Raw genomic sequence first — 20,300 nt, 5'->3', positions numbered from 1 at the left:
GGTGACGTTTCAACAATCGACTCGCTCTCTGAAGTCTCCGGGCTGAGGCCTATGGACTTTTTGTTGTTGTAAAAAATTCCAATCGAAACATTTTCCCGTTTTGAGCGGAGTCTGGACCTTATGAGGCATTTTTGCTGGGAGTAGACTGCCGAAGACACACACAATAGTTGGAAAAGCCAGCACGAGGAAACAAGGTTTGAAAAAATGACATCTCGGAGGTAAGGACTGATAATGGAAAGCAATCTGATGGAAACTAGGTATCCAACTAACTAGCCTGTCGGCTAACATTAGCCTAGAACTGTTTACATTTTCAAGATAATCCCATTGATGTTGAATGTATGTGATCGTCAGTTAACGACCTAAAACAAGTCGTATTTGACAAGGATGTGCCTTGTCGGTGTTTTGGAGCCAGCAACATTACGGTAACTAGTATGTGGTAATGTTAACTAGGTTCTTTATTGGGCAATGGGCATCCGTGAAATTGAAGCCCACAATGCAGTTACCTTTTAAATTATGTGTGGGAACTATTCACAAGCTATCTGCCCATAACATTTTTGGAGACGTTTTAGTTATCAATTAGAAATATGAATGCTTAGCTAACAATTGCTAATAAGCAAACAAGAAAATATAGCTAACTAGCTACCATTGGGGGACCTAGCTGTCAGTTCCAGCTGAGAAGCCAAGGGGGTTCAATGCATCTGGCTCAGTTTGAACGACAGGCTTGTATGCTCTTTGGAAAGATACCAACCTCAATATACTCAGTAAATGGATACAGACTTCAATTGTTCAATGGCAATCACTGTACACGTGATTTTCTGATTAAATCAGGATTCTGATAATTCTCACATCATCCTTTAGTCGTACATTTATTTTGACCCTCCCCCACATCAATCTTCTTTATCCTGATTTGCATTGTTGTGCCCATGACATCTGAGTACAAGTTACACAGCTGTACTATTGAGAGCATCTTGTCTGGCTGCATCTCTGCTTGGTATGGCAATAGCCCCGCCCTCAATCGTTTGGCGCTACAGAGGGTGGTACGAACAGCAAGGGAACCTCACTGGGGCTGAGCTTCCTCCTTCTGTGGGGTTTATCGGCACGATGGCATCCAACGTCATGGTACATTACCGCCACCTACGGTACTGGAGTGTACCAGAGACCGGGAGAACTAAATCCTACCTGCCAGCCCTGTTGCTCTTTAAAAAAAAAAACTATTTGAGACTATCTAATGACGTTCTACTCAATATACTCAACTAATTTCCTGTATTCCCCTATCCCTCATACTAGATCTGACTCTTTCCCTCATACTGCCCACACTATGGTAATACATGCTCCACGGTCTTCCTGGCAATAATCACACTTTCCTGTTGGATGCTTTCCTATCACATTTAAGGACGTATTCATCTAGCTGTGTCCCACCCTTAATCTTATAATAATAGCATCCTCTCTTTTGTCCCTTCTTGTCGACCTCCGACTTTCCTCTGTACTTCAAATAAACGCCTGCTCTTAGTATCTCCTCCACTGCTCTTTGCCATCTCTGCCCCATCACTGTCCATATCAGGCTTTTTTGCCTCTGCCTTGCTCATTGAAACTACAACAAACAATTCTAAGTGCTTGGTTAGCCAGTACATCAACTGTCTCATTCCCCTCCACCCCCACATGGGCTGGGACCCAAGTAAATATGATCTGTATACTCATCTGTCTAATCGTGCCATGGGTTTGTGGCGGAGTTCCCTCCCATCCAGGACCTCTATCAGGCAGTGTGAAAGGAAGGCTGGGAAATTGTTAAGACACTCCAACAACCCAGCCATAGACTGTTCTTTCTGCTTCCACACGGCAAGCGGTACATCAAGTCTGACACCAACAGGCTCCTGAACAGCTTCTATCCCCATGTCACAAGACTGCTAAATAGCTAACAACATTTCTACATGGACTATCCAGGTTGAACTTCTGTATTTTATTATAGTATTTGTTGCATTGTCTCTATGCCCACTCACAGGGCCCTACACACAAATACTCCAACACACAGTGCATTCAGAAAGTATTCATATTCAGACCCCTAGACTTTTTCCACATTGATGAGAAATAAGGTTGTAATGTAACAATCTACATAATACCCCATAGTTTTTCAGATGTATACAAATAAAAACTGAAATACAGTATTTACATAAGTATTCAGACCTTTTACTCAGTACTTTGTTGAAACACCTTTGGAAGTGATTACAGCCTCAAGTCTTTTGGGGTATGATGCTACAAGCTTGGCACACCTGTATTTGGGGAGTTTCTCCCATTCTCTGCAGATCCTCTCAATCAGGTTGGATGGGGAGCGTCGCTGTACAGCTATTTTCAGGTCTCTCCAGAGATGTTCAAGACTTGCCCCGAAGCCACTCCTGTGTTGTCTTGGCTGTGTGCTTAGGGTCATTGTCCTGTTTGAAGGTGAACCTTCGCCCCAGTGAGATCCTGAGTGCTCTGGAACAGGTGTTCACCTGTGATCTCTGTACTGGTGGAGTGCTGCAGATATGGTTGTTCTTCTGGAAGGTTCTCCCATCTCCACAGAGGAACTCTGGAGCTCTGTCAGAGTAGACATCAGGTTTTTGGTCACCTCCCTGACCAAGCCCCTTCTCTCCCGATTGCTCAGTTTGGCCAGGCGGCCGGCTCTAGGCAGAGTGTTGGTGGTTCCAAACTTCTCCATCATTCTTAAATGGAAGGCCACTGTGTTCTTGGGGACCTTCAATGCTACAGAACGTTTTGGGTACCCTTCCCCAGATCTGTGCCTCGACACAATCCTACCTCGGCGCTCTACAGACAATTCCTTCAACCCCATGGCTTGGTTTTTCCTCTGACATGCACTGTCAACTGTAGGACCTTATATAGACAGGTGTTTTGTGTGCCTTTCCAAATCATGTCCAATCAACTGAATTGAACACAGGTGGATGACAATCAAGTTGTACAAACATCTCAAGGATGATCAATGGAAATGGGGTGTACCTGAGCTACATTTTGAGTCTCATAGCAAAGTGTCTACTTATGTACTTATGTTAAAAAAAATATATATATATATTTAAACATTTTTAATAAATTTACAAACAGTTCTAAAAAAAAATCTGTTTTTGCTTTGTCATTATGGGGTATTGTGTGTAGATTGAGGATTTTAAAATTCATTTTGAAATATGGCTGTAACTTAACATGTAGTGAAAGGAAAGGTGTCTGAATACTTTCCGAATGCACAAACACTCCATTTTATGGATAATATGCACATACATTTATACTGGCTCTACACACACACTCACATATAATCATCATATACGCATCTGCTACTGTGTTTATCATATATCCTGATGCCTAGTTACCTTACCGTCCAGTTTCCCTGCACATTGTAAATATGGTACTGGAACTGACCCTGTATTCTATGCTTGCTTACTTTATCATGTTCATCTTATTACAACAAAAATGCATGTTTTTGTTCTACCTTTTGTTGTTTTAAATTTTCCATTGTTATTGATTGCTGTATTTTTGGGGTTGGAGCTAACAAGAAAGAAATTTCACTGTACTTTTGCTTGTGACATTAAAACTTGAAACTGCACACTGTTATATTCAGGCCAGATATGTTCTCTAGGCAGCCAGTGATCTCTGTGATTTATGACTGCTTGTTATCTCCCAGAGGCTAAGTCGAGGGCCTTGAACCAAGTTGGAAAGATGACTCACTGGCAATTACAATAGAGTTATGATGAAATACAAATGAAACTATAGGCAGGACAATGACAGCTACCTTGTTGTGAAAGCTGGTAATGGGTGTGGTCCATGAATCTGTCGTGGCTGGAAATGTTTCTTTTGTTTTTAAGCTGTGTAGCCTATTTCTCCAAATGCACTTAGCTAGCTAGTTGACCTGTGATGATGATGATGTGGTGTTTAGGTGGTTCCACCCCAATATCACAGGGGTGGAGGCTGAGAACCTGCTGTTAACCCGGGGGGTGGACGGGAGCTTCCTGGCCCGACCCAGCAAGAGCAACCCAGGAGACTTCACCCTCTCTGTCAGGTGAGTTATTGTAGCACCAGACACAGGAGCTACCGTAGGCTGGGTTGACATTTTAGGAGTAAATATCTATGGGGCCTATTTAGTTTAGTCAGGCTGACAGCATACAAGAAAACACTTTCCCAATTTATACTCTACCATTTCCCTTTATTGTAATTGATTAGGCCAACTGAAGATAATGGCCTGGGTACCAGACTGTTTCAGCTTTAGATGAGGGGTGTGTTTTAACATTTCCTTTTTCTCTCAATCCTGTGTTCTCCTGGGCAGACGTAACGGAGCGGTCACCCACATTAAGATCCAGAACACAGGGGATTACTATGACCTGTACGGGGGGGAGAAGTTTGCCACCCTGGCTGAGCTGGTTCAGTACTACATGGAGCACCACGGCCAACTCAAGGAGAAGAATGGAGACGTCATCGAGCTCAAATACCCCCTCAACTGTGCTGACCCCACCTCTGAGAGGTGAGCTCTGACACTGAAACAACACGGTGTTTGTCTCTGCTTGTCTGTGTGTGTACCTCTCTAGCCTGAGTGTCAGTCCGTCTCTGCTTCAGCCACCAATCCAGTGGATTTGATGGCTATGTCAGTGGAGTTCTATAAACTGTGTGTGTGTCCCAGGTGGTTCCATGGTCACCTGTCAGGCCGGGAGGCTGAGAAGCTGCTGACAGAGAAGGGAAAGAACGGTAGTTTCCTGGTCAGAGAGAGCCAGAGCCACCCTGGAGACTTCGTTCTGTCTGTCCGCACCGGTGACGACAAGACGGACAGCAGCGACAACAAGCCCAAGGTGACACATGTCATGATCCGCTGCCAGGTAAAGGATTATTTCCTTTTTTTGGTCCTTTTTTTTACACCCTCCCCTTCCTCCTCCCTCCCTCCCTCCCTTCCTCCTTCCCTCCCTTCCCTCCCCTCCCCTCCCTTCCTCCTTCCTTCCCTCCCCCCCTTCCTCCTTCCCTCCCTCCCCTCCCTTCCTCCTTCCCTTCCCTCCCCTCCCTTCCTCCCTCCTTCCCTCCACTCCCTCCCTCGAGCTAAAGATGTGGCTTATGACCACAGATACACTACATGATATTTAAAATAGTCAAAGAGCCTCTCGCATATCTCTGTGGGTGAAGGGACGGTCCACATTGTGTGTGTTTCTCAGCATGACCTAAAGTATGACGTTGGTGGAGGAGAGAAGTTTGACTCTCTGACAGACCTGGTGGAGCACTATAAGAAGAACCCCATGGTGGAGACACTGGGCACGGTGCTGCAACTCAAACAGGTCGCTCTTCAGCCTGCTCTCTCTCTTGTCAGCAAGCTACATATCATTCCCCTGATCTTGATAATTTATGCCCTTTTTGTCTTTCAGAAGCTTTAATAATCCATAGATTTCTTGTTTCTAAACTTGTATGCGTCTTTCCCCAGCCCCTGAACACCACGCGTATCAATGCAGCAGAGATAGAGAGCAGAGTGAGAGAGCTCAGTAAACTGGCCGAGGCCACGGACAAGGTCAAACAGGGATTCTGGGAAGAGTTTGAGGTAAGAGACGCTCAATTGCATTTCAAAATAAGTATTTAATGTAGTGTTGTTCTTATGTCAGGAAAAGTTTTTTTTATACCGTTGTACATGCTCAAGCTACATTCTCACATGTCATCTGTCTGTCTCCCGGTAACCTAGCCACGCTCCACATCTGTCTGTCTCCCGGTAACCTAGCCACGCTCCACATCTGTCTGTCTCCCGGTAACCTAGCCACGCTCCACATCTGTCTGTCTCCCGATAACCTAGCCACGCTACACATCTGTCTGTCTCCCGGTAACCTAGCCATGCTACACATCTGTCTGTCTCCCGGTAACCTAGCCACGCTCCACATCTGTCTGTCTCCCGGTAACCTAGCCACGCTACACATCTGTCTGTCTCCCGGTAACCTCCACATCTGTCTGTCTCCCGGTAACCTAGCCACGCCACATCTGTCTGTCTCCCGGTAACCTAGCCACGCTACACATCTTTCTGTCTCCCGGTAACCTAGCCACGCTCCACATCTGTCTGTCTCCCGGTAACCTAGCCACGCTCCAAATCTGTCTGTCTCCCGGTAACCTAGCCACGCTCCACATCTGTCTGTCTCCCGGTAAGCTAGCCACGCTCCACATCTGTCTGTCTCCCGGTAAGCTAGCCACGCTCCACATCTGTCTGTCTCCCGGTAACCTAGCCACGCTCCACATCTGTCTGTCTCCCGGTAACCTAGCCACGCTCCACATCTGTCTGTCTCCCGATAACCTAGCCACGCTCCACATCTGTCTGTCTCCCGATAACCTAGCCACGCTCCACATCTGTCTGTCTGTCTCCACATCTCCCGATAACCTAGCCACGCTCCACATCTGTCTGTCTCCCGATAACCTAGCCACGCTCCACATCTGTCTGTCTCCGATAACCTAGCCACGCTACACATCTGTCTGTCTCCCGATAACCTAGCCACGCTCCACATCTGTCTGTCTCCCGATAACCTAGCCACGCTCCACATCTGTCTGTCTCCCGATAACCTAGCCACGCTCCACATCTGTCTGTCTCCCGATAACCTAGCCACGCTCCACATCTGTCTGTCTCCCGATAACCTAGCCACGCTCCACATCTGTCTGTCTCCCGGTAACCTAGCCACGCTCCACATCTGTCTGTCTCCCGGTAACCTAGCCACGCTACACATCTGTCTGTCTCCCGGTAACCTAGCCACGCTCCACATCTGTCTGTCTCCCGATAACCTAGCCACGCTCCACATCTGAATTATTGAAATAGATTAAAGCAATACGTTGAGGATACATTTTTAAAGGGATGCTTTGTGATTTTGACAATGATGCCCTTTATCTACTTCCACAGAGTTGGATGAACTCATGGATACAATATTTATGTCTCTGTGTGCAGCTTGAAGGAAGTTGTTACCTTGCGCAATTGCTAACTAGCATTAGCGCAATGACTGGAGTTCTATGGGTATCTGCTAGCATGCTAGCAGATACCCATAGACTTTTAACAAGTATCCCTTTTCCTTTGTCCCACCCAGACGTTGCAGCAGCAGGAGTGTAAGCTTCTCTACAGCCGTAAGGAGGGGCAGAGAGCTGAAAACAAGAACAAGAACCGATACAAGAACATCCTGCCCTGTGAGAGAACACACACATCATACCCTTTCAAATATCACAACTGACTGACCCCCCCTGTTGTTGCAGTATGCAGAGCCTGGATATTGGTCTGATTTTAATCATGACTCTTCTTTCTTTCCCTCTCTAGTTGATCACACTCGTGTGGTGCTGAATGATGGGGATGGATCTGAGGCTGGCGCGGACTATATTAACGCCAATCTCATCATGGTAGTAACTGATATCATGGTAAACTCACTTCATTCTCAGGACACACACACACAATATGGTATCGAAATGACCTCACCGTAAACTCCACACACTTGCGTACAGCTCTATTTCAAGCACAATCTGCAATTTCCTGTATGTGACAGCTCTACGAAATACAAATGAATACGCAAGCTTACTGTTTGTCTTGTCGTTTCAGTCATTGAGTGTGTGACGTGGTCTGCTAAGACAATTGCTGTATGTTACTTTGTTTGCATTGCACTTAAGTCTGCTTTCCTCTACACACTACTACATCCAGCGCCTGTCTCTGTGGAATTGTTCTTTCTCTCTAGCCGGAGTTGGAGTGGAAGTGTAACAGCACCAAGCTGAAGAAGTCGTACATCGCCACGCAGGGCTGTCTACAGAACACCATCAGTGACTTCTGGAGGATGGTCTTCCAGGAGAACTCCCGGGTCATCGTCATGACTACCAAGGAGGTGGAGAGGGGAAAGGTAACGGGCTGACTGCTGTTGTGGTTCTCCATTTCAAGCATCTCTGAAAACCAGGAGAGCTTCTTCATAGGTTTCAGTGTGAACTGCTGCTGTGGCTTTGGGGCAGAAGTTTGCACGTCAATTGAGATACTTTGTCTCCCCACAGAGTAAGTGTGTGAAGTACTGGCCAGACATGTCATCTCTGAAGGAGTATGGAATCATGCGTGTCCGCAACGTCAAAGAGACGTCTGCTCACGACTACATCCTACGAGAACTCAAACTGTCCAAGGTTGGACAGGTAAGAGGAGGGACTGTTTTTTGTTGGTGTTTTTTGTGTGTGTCCTTAGCTGTGTATGTGAGCATGCATGCTACTTCAAAATGTGTGTGTGTTTCAGGGTAACACAGAGCGGACAGTGTGGCAGTACCATTTCAGAGCGTGGCCGGACCATGGTGTCCCTACAGACCCCGGGGGTGTTCTGGACTTCCTAGAGGAGGTCAACCTCAAACAGGAGAGCATTCTAGAGGCTGGGCCCATAGTGGTGCACTGCAGGTACACACACACACACACACACACACACACACAGAGACAGTTATATGTACTGTTGCTCTCTAATTCCCTCTCTCTCTCCAGTGCTGGTATTGGACGGACAGGAACGTTCATAGTGATTGACATCCTCATTGACGTCATCAGGGAAAAAGGTGAGTGCAAATACTTAATATATTTCTGCTACATGAGATAATTTCCATGAAGAAAGCTTCTGCCTTGTTCAGACCCCAAGGGTATCTGTGTCTACAGTCTAACCTCTTCTCTCTGTAGGAGTGGACTGTGACACAGACGTTCCTAGTCTAACCTCTTCTCTCTGTAGGAGTGGACTGTGACACAGACGTTCCTAGTCTAACCTCTTCTGTCTCTGTAGGAGTGGACTGTGACACAGACGTTCCTAGTCTAACCTCTTCTTTCTGTAGGAGTGGACTGTGACACAGACGTTCCTAGTCTAACCTCTTCTGTCTCTGTAGGAGTGGACTGTGACACAGACGTTCCTAGTCTAACCTCTTCTGTCTCTGTAGGAGTGAACTGTGACACAGACGTTCCTAGTCTAACCTCTTCTGTCTCTGTAGGAGTGGACTGTGACATAGACGTTCCTAAGAGCATCCAGATGGTTCGTTCCCAGCGGTCTGGGATGGTTCAGACTGAGGCCCAGTACAGGTTCATCTACATGGCTGTCCAGCACTACATAGAGACACTGCAGAGACGCATAGAGGAGGAACAGGTGCGTGTGTGTCCCGTGTGTGCGTGTCCGTGAAAGTCTTTCTTTAACATCCTTCCTCTCTCTAACAGAAGAGTAAGATAAAGGGGAGGGAGTACACCAACATTAAGTATTCTCTATCTGACCTGACTGGTGGAGACCAGCTGCAGAGCCCTCTGCCTCCCTGCACCCCCAGCCCCACCTGTGCAGAGTGAGTACCTACCAACTAGCAGCTACTACACAGAGTATACAACCTAAACAAGAACACCTGCTCTTTCCATGACATAGACTGACCAGATGAATCCAGTTGAAAGCTATGATCCCTTATTGATGTCACTTGTTAAATATATTTTGGTGGCTTTGAACGGGGTATGGCAGTAGTTGTCGGGCGCACCAGTTTGTGTCAAGAACTGCAACGCTGCTGGGTTTTTCACACTCAACAGTTTCCCGTATGTATCAAGAATGGTCCACCATGGCCTCCCGAGTGGCGCAGTGGCCTAAGGCACTGCATCGCAGTGCTAGCTGTGCCACCAGAGATTCTGTTTTCGAGGCCAGGCTCTGTTGTGGCCGGCCGCGACCGGGAGGCCCATGGGGAGGCGCACAATTGTCCCAGCGTCGTCCGGGTTAGGGAGGGTTTGGCCGGCAGGGATATCCTTGTCTCATCGCGCACTAGTGACTCCAGTTGCGGGCCGGGCGCAGTGCACGCTGACCAGGTCGCTAGGTGTACGGTGTTTCCTCCGACACATTGGTGCGGCTGGCTTCTGGGTTGGATGTGCATTGTGTTAAGAAGCAGTTGGGTTGTGTTTCGGAGGACGCATGGCTCTCGACCTTCGCCTCTCCCAAGTTTGTACGGAAGTTGCAGCGATGAGACAAGATTGTAACTACTACCAATTGGATACAGAGAAATTGGGGAGAAAGAATGATCCACCAGCCAAAGGACATCCAGACAACTTGACACAACTGTGGGAAGCATTGTCGTCAACATGGGCCAGCATCCCTGTGGAAAGATTTCCACACCTTGTAGAGTTCATGCTCTGACAAATTGGGCTGTTCTGAAGGCAAAAGGGGGGTGCAACTGAATATTAGGAAGGTGTTCCTAATTTTGGTATACTCTGTGTATAATCAAACTAGCACTCAGCTAGTCAGCTTCAGTTGAGAAATACCTTGACTGATGTGTTTCTCTCGGGGGGTGTGTGTGTGTGTGTGTGTAGAATGAGGGAGGACTGCTCCAGAGTGTATGAGAACGTCGGTCTGATGTGTTTCTCTCGGGGGTGGGTGTGTGTGTGTGTGTAGAATGAGGAGGACTGCTCCAGAGTGTATGAGAACGTCGGTCTGATGTGTTTCTCTCGGGGTGTGTGTGTGTGTGTGTGTGTAGAATGAGGGAGGACTGCTCCAGAGTGTATGAGAACGTCGGTCTGATGTGTTTCTCTCGGGGGGTGGGGTGGTGTGTGTGTGTGTGTAGAATGAGGGAGGACAGCTCCAGAGTGTATGAGAACGTCGGTCTGATGTGTTTCTCTCGGGGGTGGGTGTGTGTGTGTGTGTAGAATGAGGGAGGACTGCTCCAGTGTGTATGAGAACGTCGGTCTGATGTGTTTCTCTCGGGGGTGGGGTGTGTGTGTGTGTAGAATGAGGAGGACTGCTCCAGAGTGTATGAGAACGTCGGTCTGATGTGTTTCTCTCGGGGGGTGTGTGTGTGTGTGTAGAATGAGGGAGGACTGCTCCAGTGTGTATGAGAACGTCGGTCTGATGTGTTTCTCTCGGGGGTGTGTGTGTGTAGAATGAGGGAGGACTGCTCCAGTGTGTATGAGAACGTCGGTCTGATGTGTTTCTCTCGGGGGGGTGTGTGTGTGTGTAGAATGAGGGAGGACTGCTCCAGAGTGTATGAGAACGTCGGTCTGATGTGTTTCTCTCGGGGGTGTGTGTGTGTGTGTAGAATGAGGGAGGACTGCTCCAGTGTGTATGAGAACGTCGGTCTGATGTGTTTCTCTCGGGGGTGTGTGTGTGTGTAGAATGAGGGAGGACTGCTCCAGAGTGTATGAGAACGTCGGTCTGATGTGTTTCTCTGGGGGGTGTGTGTGTGTGTAGAATGAGGGAGGACTGCTCCAGAGTGTATGAGAACGTCGGTCTGATGTGTTTCTCTCGGGGGGGTGTGTGTGTGTGTGTAGAATGAGGGAGGACTGCTCCAGAGTGTATGAGAACGTCGGTCTGATGTGTTTCTCTCGGGGTGTGTGTGTGTGTGTGTGTGTGTGTGTAGAATGAGGGAGGACTGCTCCAGTGTGTATGAGAACGTCGGTCTGATGTGTTTCTCTGGGGGGTGTGTGTGTGTGTAGAATGAGGGAGGACTGCTCCAGAGTGTATGAGTGTCGGTCTGATGTGTTTTCTCGGGGGTGTGTGTGTGTAGAATGAGGGAGGACAGCTCCAGAGTGTATGAGAACGTCGGTCTGATGTGTTTCTCTCGGGGGGGTGTGTGTGGGGTGTGTGTGTGTGTGTAGAATGAGGGAGGACTGCTCCAGTGTGTATGAGAACGTCGGTCTGATGTGTTTCTCTCGGGGGGTGGTGTGTGTGTGTGTGTAGAATGAGGGAGGACTGCTCCAGAGTGTATGAGAACGTCGGTCTGATGTGTTTCTCTCGGGGGGGTGTGTGTGTGTAGAATGAGGGAGGACTGCTCCAGAGTGTATGAGAACGTCGGTCTGATGTGTTTTCTCGGGGGGGGTGTGTGTGTGTGTGTGTAGAATGAGGGAGGACTGCTCCAGAGTGTATGAGAACGTCGGTCTGATGTGTTTCTCTCGGGGGGGTGTGTGTGTGTGTGTGTAGAATGAGGGAGGACTGCTCCAGAGTGTATGAGAACGTCGGTCTGATGTGTTTCTCTCGGGGGTGTGTGTAGAATGAGGGAGGACTGCTCCAGAGTGTATGAGAACGTCGGTCTGATGTGTTTCTCTCGGGGTGTGTGTGTGTAGAATGAGGGAGGACTGCTCCAGAGTGTATGAGAACGTCGGTCTGATGTGTTTCTCTCGGGGTGTGTGTGTGTGTGTGTGTGTAGAATGAGGGAGGACTGCTCCAGAGTGTATGAGAACGTCGGTCTGATGTGTTTCTCTCGGGGTGGGTGTGTGTGTGTGTGTGTGTGTAGAATGAGGGAGGACTGCTCCAGAGTGTATGAGAACGTCGGTCTGATGTGTTTCTCTCGGGGGGGGTGGGGTGTGTGTAGAATGAGGGAGGACTGCTCCAGAGTGTATGAGAACGTCGGTCTGATGTGTTTCTCTCGGGGGGGGGTGTGTGTAGAATGAGGGAGGACTGCTCCAGAGTGTATGAGAACGTCGGTCTGATGTGTTTCTCTCGGGGGGGGTGTAGAATGAGGGAGGACTGCTCCAGAGTGTATGAGAACGTCGGTCTGATGTGTTTCTCGGGGGGGTGTGTGTGTGTAGAATGAGGGAGGACTGCTCCAGAGTGTATGAGAACATCGGTCTGATGTGTTTCTCCGGGGGGGGGTGTGTGTAGAATGAGGGAGGACTGCTCCAGAGTGTATGAGAACGTCGGTCTGATGTGTTTCTCTCGGGGGTGTGTGTGTGTGTAGAATGAGGAGGACTGCTCCAGTGTGTATGAGAACGTCGGTCTGATGTGTTTCTCTCGGGGGTGTGTGTGGGGGTGTGTGTGTGTGTAGAATGAGGGAGGACTGCTCCAGAGTGTATGAGAACGTCGGTCTGATGTGTTTCTCTCGGGGTGTGGTGTGTGTGTGTGTAGAATGAGGGAGGACTGCTCCAGAGTGTATGAGAACGTCGGTCTGATGTGTTTCTCTGGGGGGGTGTGTGTGTGTGTAGAATGAGGGAGGACTGCTCCAGAGTGTATGAGAACGTCGGTCTGATGTGTTTCTCGGGGGGGGGGTGTGTGTGTGTGTGTAGAATGAGGGAGGACTGCTCCAGAGTGTATGAGAACGTCGGTCTGATGTGTTTCTCTCGGGGTGTAGAATGAGGGAGGACTGTGAGAACGTGTCTGATGTGTGTGTGTGTGTAGAATGAGGGAGGACTGCTCCAGAGTGTATGAGAACGTCGGTCTGATGTGTTTCTCTCGGGGGGTGTGTGTAGAATGAGGGAGGACTGCTCCAGAGTGTATGAGAACGTCGGTCTGATGTGTTTCTCTCGGGGGGGGTGTGTGTGTGTAGAATGAGGGAGGACTGCTCCAGAGTGTATGAGAACATCGGTCTGATGTGTTTCTCTCGGGGGGGTGTAGAATGAGGGAGGACTGCTCCAGAGTGTATGAGAACGTCGGTCTGATGTGTTTCTCTGTGTGTGGTGTGTGTGTGTGTGTAGAATGAGGAGGACTGCTCCAGAGTGTATGAGAACGTCGGTCTGATGTGTTTCTCTCGGGGGGGTGTGGGGTGTGTGTGTGTAGAATGAGGGAGGACTGCTCCAGAGTGTATGAGAACGTCGGTCTGATGTGTTTCTCTCGGGGGGGTGTGTGTGTGTGTGTGTGTGTGTGTGTGTGTGTAGAATGAGGGAGGACTGCTCCAGAGTGTATGAGAACGTCGGTCTGATGCAGCAGCAGAAGAGCTACAGATGAGATTGCCCTTTGACCCCAATGCTGTCCCAGGTAACTACAGGAACTTGAGTTCATGTTGTGGTTGGATCTTTTGGAACTAACTTCTTTTTTTTTTAATATTTGTTTTGTTATTTGTAAATGACCTGACGTCTCTCTCCCTTTGTCTCTCTCAGGAATTACATTTTTTTGCCAGCCGCACCTGAACGCCTGAGACGTGATCACAATTACTACAATGAAAAGAAGAAAATGTAAAATTACGATAAACTCAAATCTGAGAGAGGTCTACAAGAGAACCGAGATTAACGGAGGGGTTTTTGTTCCCTCTCCTTCTCATCCCTCTCTCTCTAGGAACAGTAGCCGCCTCGTCCCCTTATAAACCACTGTGAATATCTGGAGAGCCCTAACGAGCTTAATGACCCAACTTAATAACAAGCCTAAACTCTTAAACTAAAGCTCAGCCTGAGTTTAAACCTGTCTCAGACCAGACCCAGGCTGAGACTAGCGGCACTCTGCTCACCAGAGGGAGAACAACCTAGCTAACCTGTTCTGTTTGTCTTTGTTCCACTCTCTCTCCCTTTTTTGCCTTGAATTATTGTATTTTTTCTTATTAACTAAAGGAAAGAAACACGTAGCTAGTTTGTTTTGGGAGCTAGTGAGATGAGTGAGCCCTTCTCAGAGTTGAGAAAAAAGGCCTGTGCCAAAACCCAAAATGGTATCATCCAATGTCTCAGCCAATCAGTGGTTTCCCTCTGCCCGGCTAAACCATTTTTTGAGAAAAAAGGGATATTTCCAGTGATAATGTTAAGTGTCATGTTTTCTGTTACTGAAGGAAGAATTCTGGGTATTGTAGTCTCTAACTTACCAGTGGATGACTATTAAGTATGTTGGGAGGATATTGGTTTTTGCCTTTTAAAGACATTTTAAAAATATATATATATTTTTTTTATTTCATGTTTTTGTTGACATATTTTTTTGTTGTTGCCACACTATGTAATACTGTCTCCCTTAATTACCATTCCTCACACTGATGTCCTTAACGCAGCATTCCCATAGCAAAGTAATGGCTACAGCCCAAGCCATGTACCCTGGGGGAGATGTTGGCTAGAACTCTGTTTCCCTGGGTGCCTTGTGGTCCCACTAAGCTCTAATGTGGGGTCTGAGGGTAGTTGGTAGTTTCTGGAGGTTTGGTGGGGTAGCCTCGCCTCATACTGTATGTAAGTCCTGTTTTGACAACAAACGTTAGAAGAGTTGTCTACAGCACAGACAGTAGGGGACGAGGCAATAGGTTGGGTGCTTCCTCCCAGGCTCTTCTGTGTCAAAGTTACTATGGAAACGGTTTCAGAGTTTCTGGGGTAACTTGTTCTTTATGCCAGTCCGCAGCAGGCATCGCCACTGAAGTGTAGCTGCCCCCCAAAAAAGTTTTACATTTCTTTATTTTCTAAACAAACATCGTAATGATACTATTACATTTTGTGCTTCTTCTGTTCTTTTTAAAGATGAATGCCTGTTGTGTACTTTTGAAGCACCACATGAACTTAACTTTCTGTTTCGAGAAGCTACCCACATTTGTTATCTCTGGCAATTTTAGTATTCATTGTTGTGGTTGTCATGGAAACTACAGGCCCACTGTTGGTTGGCTGAATTAGGTCAAGGATACACAGTTGGAGTCAGTTGCAAATTCCTTTGTTCTACATTGGTGTTACACAGTTGAATGTGCAGTTTTCAGTCTCTCCGTTTATTATTTTGCTAAGTGCATCACACTTAACCACATTACTTTCTCAATCTGTTGTCCATATGGAAATAAGTGCTTATTTTCTACTACAGTATTCTGGAAAGGGTTGTTTCCAGGTTGATACAATCATTTAATATGTGTTTTGTATGTACTTTATCATGGTAACAATCTAACATGTAACGTTAGCTTTTTTTCACCAACACACTCCTTCCATTCTACACATGATTACTGGTTAAAGCCCTTTGTCTTTGTTTGGCATTGCACCTTATTCCCAATGTAATGATATGCACACTTTTTGTCCAGAGCCTTATGAGGACAGAAGTATTAACCTATATAGGGAATAGGGTGTCATTTCAGATCAGCCCTTTGTGTAACGCAGGTAGGGTTGAGGAGGAAGTTGTTTTGGTCTTGAGAATGTAACTCTGGACATACTAATTTTCCACACTTTTTCTCAGAAGTGTGCACTTGTTCACTCCCCCTCATGATTTAAACACTATTGGATTGGTCGATGTAAGTTTGCCGTCCTTAGCAACGAGGGAGGACTAGAACACCCCTTTTCTCAGCCTCTCTGGGGCTCCAGGTTACCCCTAACCACTGATCTAGGATCAGCTGTGCTGGGAAACACTTTAGATCGGTATCTTCATCCTTTTCTTGTGTATCAGAGCAGTTGTTGTTCTTCTGAATGGTTTGTTTGTTTCTCTGCTGGGTGGAGACCCTCCATTGACTGAGTTAGGGGATCCTTAGTATCTGCTGTGTGTAGTGTGCCCTTTCATTGTTGTGTGTGTGTGTTTGTTTGTCGAACACTAGTCTGGCCTGCTTCTGGTGTTTTTATGTATCGTGGTGTTAGGATTTGTGTGTGAAAGGATGTGTGTGTGTCCAGAGAATACTGCTGTTTCAGCTGCCTGCTCCTCAATGCCTGGTCTTCTCTTCTGATCATGATGAAACGGCTTCATCTCTTATTTCCTGTCTTTCTGTCATGTAAAGCATCTACATGCATAGATCTGCCTCCCTATGCATTACACAGTATGTGTTGGTTATACTCTGTTTGACAAACCAGTGTTCTCCATACCTGAAAACACTTTGTCAACCAGAAAGCATAAAAAACACAACATTTTTTGAACTCAATGCAAACAAACAAATTATATTTTTTAACTTGTATATTGTACATGAATATCTTGTAGAGGAGAATGTACTTACTAAACATATCTAATTGCCAATAAGATTTACTGTCTGTGTAATAATCCAGTAGCTCTCTACCCCATGTCATGGAGTTGGAGCTTTCTCACAAAGCTTGAGGTTTATCGTATTGTTTTTCAATGCAGGTAACCATGGTAACTTCTTGATAACAATAATAAATGGCAAGCTCATGCCTCAGTCCCCCTCCTGTTGTTATTGGCAGATCACTCCAATGAATAGAATGACGTCACTTGATAGTTACACACTGATTAAAGAGTTAAAGCCCCCAAGCTTCAGTTCTGCATTTACAAGGATGTCTTTCTAGGTCGGGCTTGTTTCTACAGAACCATGCAGCCAAGTTGATGAAGCCCCCTGCTGAGTGGCAGTGTAGTGCTTTAATTTAGGAAACTGCACCTTGATACTGAAACATGTTGGCTCTTAATGATAATAAACACTTTCCACAGATTATTTTCTCAGAGCTGTTGAATGCAGCTCAGTAATGCTTACATTCAGTCAGCTGTGAAAACCTGCCAGCACTGTTGAGCAATCATTGATCTTGTGGTGTGCCCAGAACCAGGTGTAGGTGTGTGTGTGTGTGTTACTATCCTTGTGGGGACCAGAAGTCTTTACAAGGGAAAAAGTGGGCACATTTTGGGCACAAGAAAAAGGCTGTTTTAGGGTTAGAGAAAATCACCCTGGTCTCATAGACTAGACTTAACAGGGTAAATTTAAATCCAGGACCCTCAAATTAGTACGATATGTTAAGTTTGGTATGGATACATAACCAGGATACCTATGGCAAAAAGGATGGTAGGTCTGGGTGGATGTGTGGGCGTTTTACGCGAACGTCAAGCAGACCAAAGGTTGCGTGTTTGAATCTCATCACGGACAACCTTTAGCTTATTAGGAACTGCAACTACTTACTACCTTTTTAGCTATTTTGCAACTACTTAGCATGTTAGCTAGTCCTTCTCCTAACCTTAACCCCTAGATTAGCTAACAATAGACACCAAGCTCGCCATGCGGTAGCAGAGCGAACAGTCTAAGACTAGGGTGGCTGGAGTCTTTGACAATTTTTAGGGCCTTCCTCTGACACTGCCTGGTATAGAGGTCCTGGATGGCAGGAAGCTTGGCCCCAGTGATTTACTGGGCCGTTTGCACTATCCTCTGTAGTACCTTGCGATCGGAGGCCGAGCAGTTTCAATACCAGCCAGTGATGCAACCTGTCAGGATGCTCTTGATGGTGCAGCTGTAGAACCTTTTGAGGACCCATGCCAAATCTTTTCAGTCTCCTGAGGGGGAATAGGTTTCGTCGTGCCCTCTTCATGACTATCTTGGTGTGCTTGGACCATGTTAGTTTGTTGGTGATGTGGACACCAAGGAACTTGAAGCTCTCAACCGGCTCCACTACAGCCCCGTCAATGAGAACGGGGGCGTGCTCGGTCTTCTTTTTCCTGTAGTCCAAAATCATCTCCTTTGTCTTGATCATGTTGAGGGAGAGGTTGTTGTCCTGGCACCACACGGCCAGTTCTCTGACCACCTCCCTATAGGCTGTCTAGTCGTTGTCGGTGATCAGGCCAACCACTGTTGTGTCATCTGCAAACTTAATGATGGTGTTGGAGTCGTGTCTGGCCGTGCATTCATGAGTGAACAAGGAGCACAGGAAGGAACTGAGCACGCACCCCTGAGGGGCCTCTATGTTGAGGATCAACGTGACGGATGTGTTGTTACCTACCCTTGCCACCTGGAGGCGGCCCGTCAGGAAGTCCAGGATCCAGTTGCAGAGGGAAGTGTTTAATCCCAGGGTCCTTAGCCTATTGATGAGGTTTGAGGGCACCATGGTGTTGAATGTTGCGCTGTAGTCAATGAATAGCATTCTCACATAGGTGTTACTTTTTTCCAGGTGGGAAAGGGCAGTGTGGAGTGCAATAGAGATTGCATTATCTGTGGATCTGTTGGGGCGGTATGCAAATTAGAGTGGGTCTAGTGTTTCTGGGATAATGGTGTTGATGTGTGCCATGACCAGCCTTTCAAAGCACTTCATGGCTACAGATGTGAGTGCTATGGGTTGGTAATCATTTAGGCAGGTTACCTTAGTGTTCTTGGGCACAGGGACTATGGTGGTCTGCTTAAAACATGTTGGTATTACAGACTTGGACAGGGAGAAGTTGAAAATGTCAGTGAAGACACTTGCAAGTTGATCAGCGCAGGCTCGCAGTACATGTCCTGGCAATCCGTCTGGCCCTGCGGCCTTGTGAATGTTGACCTGTTTACAGGTCTTACTCACACCGGCTGTGGAGAGCGTGAGCACACCGTCTTCCGGAACAGCTGGTGCTCTCGTGCATGTTTCAGTGTTATTTGCCTCGAAGCGAGCATAGAAGTAGTTTAGCTCGTGTCACTGGGCAGCTCTCGGCTGTGCTTCCCTTTGTAGTCTGTAATGGTTTGCAAGCCTTGCCACATCCGAGCGTTGGAGCGGTGGAGTACGATTCGATCTTAGTCCTGTATTGACGCTTTGCCTGTTTGATAGTTCGTCAGAGGGCATAGCAGGATTTCTTATAAGTCCCGCTCCTTGAAAGTGGCAGCTCTGGCCGTTAGCTCAGTGCAGATGTTGCCTGTAATCCATGGCTTCTGGTTGGGGTATGTACGTACTGTCACTGTGCGCACAATGTCGTCGATTCACTTATTGATGAAGCAAATGACTGATGGGGTGTACTCCTCAATGCCATCGGAGGAATCCCGGAACATGTTCCAGTCTGTGCTAGCAAAACTGTCCTATAGCTTAGCATCTGCTTTATCTGACCACTTTTTTAGTGATCGATTCACGGGTGCATCCTGCTTTAATTTTAGTAAGCAGGAATCAGGAGGATAGAATTATGGTCAGATTCACCAAATGGAGGGCAAGGGAGAGCTTTGTATGTGTCTGTGTGTGGAGTAAAGGTGGTCTAGAGTTTTTTTTCTTTTTCTCTCCCCTCGGGTTACACATTTAACATGCTGATAGAAATTTGGTAAAAACGGATTTAAGTTTCTCTGCATTTAAGTCCCCGGCGACTAGGAGAGCCGCCTCTGGGTGAGCGTTTTCTTGTTTGCTTATGGCGGAATACATCTCATTCAATGTGGCCTCAGTCTGTGGGGGTATGTAAACAGCTACGGAAAATATAGATGACAACTCTCTAGGTAGATAAGCTGTAGACCACACTATCATAAGATACTCTATCTCAGGCGAGCAATAGCTCAAGACATCCTTAGATATCGTGCACCAGCTGTTATTTACAAAAATACATAGTCCGCCGCCCCTTGTCTTACCAGACGCAGCTGTTCTATCCTGCCGGTACAGCGTATAACCAGCCAGCTGTATGTTGATTGTGTCGTCGTTCAGCCACGACTCCGTGAAGCATAAGATATTACAGTTTTTAATGTCCCGTTGGTAGTTTAATCTTCCGCGTAGGTCATCTATTTTATTTTCCAAAGATTGCACATATGCTAGCAGAATGGAAGGAAGTGGGGGTTTATTCAGTCACCTACAAATTCTCGGCCACCTGCCCTTTGGCCCCCTTTTCTCTGCCTTCTCTTCACGCAAATGACAGGGATCTGGGCCTGTTCCTGGGAGAGCAGTATATCAGACTCGTTAAAGGGGAAAAAAGGATTCTGCCAGTCCTTGGTGAGTAATCGCAGTCATAATGTCCAGAAGTTATTTTCGTTCATAAGAGACGGTAGCGGCAACATAATGTACAAAATAAGTTTCAAACAAGGCAAAAAAAACACAATTGGTTGGGGACACAAAAC

The 20,300-nt window shown here is 47.0% G+C and overlaps 1 protein-coding gene across 2 annotated transcripts; it reads left to right on the top strand.

The window, feature by feature from the left end:
* Positions 1–7: 7 nt before the first annotated feature.
* Positions 8–16,715, top strand: ptpn11a (protein tyrosine phosphatase non-receptor type 11a). Of its 2 annotated transcripts, XM_065007511.1 has the most exons (16): positions 8–218; positions 3,914–4,036; positions 4,301–4,495; positions 4,652–4,844; positions 5,172–5,291; positions 5,435–5,548; positions 7,059–7,155; positions 7,283–7,380; positions 7,692–7,850; positions 7,996–8,127; positions 8,225–8,379; positions 8,461–8,528; positions 8,949–9,100; positions 9,169–9,287; positions 13,561–13,660; positions 13,783–16,715. In XM_065007511.1, exons 1-15 carry the CDS (start codon positions 205–207, stop codon positions 13,628–13,630), a joined length of 1,809 nt encoding a protein of 602 aa, XP_064863583.1. In that variant the 5' UTR covers positions 8–204; the 3' UTR covers positions 13,631–13,660; positions 13,783–16,715. The 2 variants fall into 2 exon arrangements, with proteins under 2 accessions (XP_064863583.1, XP_029503360.1); XM_029647500.2 differs by lacking the exons at positions 8,949–9,100; positions 9,169–9,287; positions 13,561–13,660; positions 13,783–16,715 and adding an exon at positions 8,647–8,723.
* Positions 16,716–20,300: the final 3,585 nt, after the last annotated feature.

Source organism: Oncorhynchus nerka, linkage group LG22 (assembly GCF_034236695.1).
Source record: "Oncorhynchus nerka isolate Pitt River linkage group LG22, Oner_Uvic_2.0, whole genome shotgun sequence".
Lineage (NCBI taxonomy): Eukaryota > Metazoa > Chordata > Actinopteri > Salmoniformes > Salmonidae > Oncorhynchus > Oncorhynchus nerka.
The sequence above is the reverse complement of the archived record's forward strand: the minus strand, read 5'-3'. Positions and strand labels throughout refer to the sequence as shown.